Genomic DNA, 963 nt, shown 5'->3' with positions numbered 1-963 from the left:
ACACACACAACTGCCCACAGCTCTGTTGTATGATTCGCCCTGGCCCCCAGGGCCCTATTCACCCCAGCCCCTGCCTCACTCTCTCCCCCCCCCACTGTGGGGGGGGGCTTGATCTGCCCCCTACCCACTTCCCATTCCCTTCCACAGACTTACCAGCTTGGTGCTCTCTACATGTGCCAGAAGAAAAAGTCCTGAGATTTGATCTCTCTGTCAGGAGATCATGAGTCAGACTTAATTGACTTGGAAATCAGGAGTTCTGTGATTTTTTTCATGAGAGTTGGCATTATTTTGGTTCTCCCTGCTGAAGTGAGATCATGCAACAGCAAGCCAATCACTGCTTGGCCAAATATGGTCTGACACTTTCTAACTCCTTCACAGTAGCCAGCTAGAGTAGACAAGAGGTATATTGTGCAAAAGTAATTGCAACATAGTATATTTTTTTAAGGATGATACATAATCTTCTTCACACAGTGCTAAAAAACCCACCTTCTGCACCTATGTTGAACCTAATGTATAATTCTGAATTTATATTACATCCCTAACAAAATCAGGTTGTTCTGGAATTATGGTCGTATCACAGCTTGAATGAAAGCAATAGGCACGGCAGCACCCTAAGTGGCTTTTTTGTTGTTGTTACCAGATGATGGTTTTGCTATAGAGTATTCTTCCCACTTCCAATAAATAATACTTGTTGCTTGTCCTATGTATATAGCACATGACAGTGTATCAAAAGGGAGGCTTGTTGCCCCAAGCTAGGCAGTAGAGCAGTGTATTTGGCAAATGAAAACATTTGTCTGAATGAGACTTTTCTGAATGAGACTTTTTTTGCTTTGCAGAGAGTTTGGCCGCTGGAAAGTAAACAATCTAGCTGTTGAAAGAAGAAATTTCCTTGGCTCCCCACTTCCTCTTGCCCCTGAATTCTTCCGCAATATAAGACTAATAGGACGTCGCCCAACTCTTCAA

At 43.4% G+C, this 963-nt stretch overlaps 1 protein-coding gene across 1 annotated transcript in view; it reads left to right on the top strand.

The window, feature by feature from the left end:
- Positions 1 to 963, top strand: part of BRINP3 (BMP/retinoic acid inducible neural specific 3) — a 404,685-nt gene that overhangs the window by 213,189 nt on the left and 190,533 nt on the right. Inside the window, exon 3 of the mRNA XM_019501735.1 lies at positions 837 to 946. Within this exon, the coding sequence (XP_019357280.1) occupies positions 837 to 946 (110 nt within the window). The remainder of the gene's footprint in view (positions 1 to 836; positions 947 to 963) is intronic.

This window comes from Gavialis gangeticus, unplaced genomic scaffold (genome assembly GCF_001723915.1).
Source record: "Gavialis gangeticus isolate Ggan-Ray unplaced genomic scaffold, GavGan_comp1, whole genome shotgun sequence".
NCBI classification, from domain to species: domain Eukaryota; kingdom Metazoa; phylum Chordata; order Crocodylia; family Gavialidae; genus Gavialis; species Gavialis gangeticus.
Note: the sequence above shows the minus strand (reverse complement) of the source record. Positions and strands in the feature narration are given on the sequence as shown.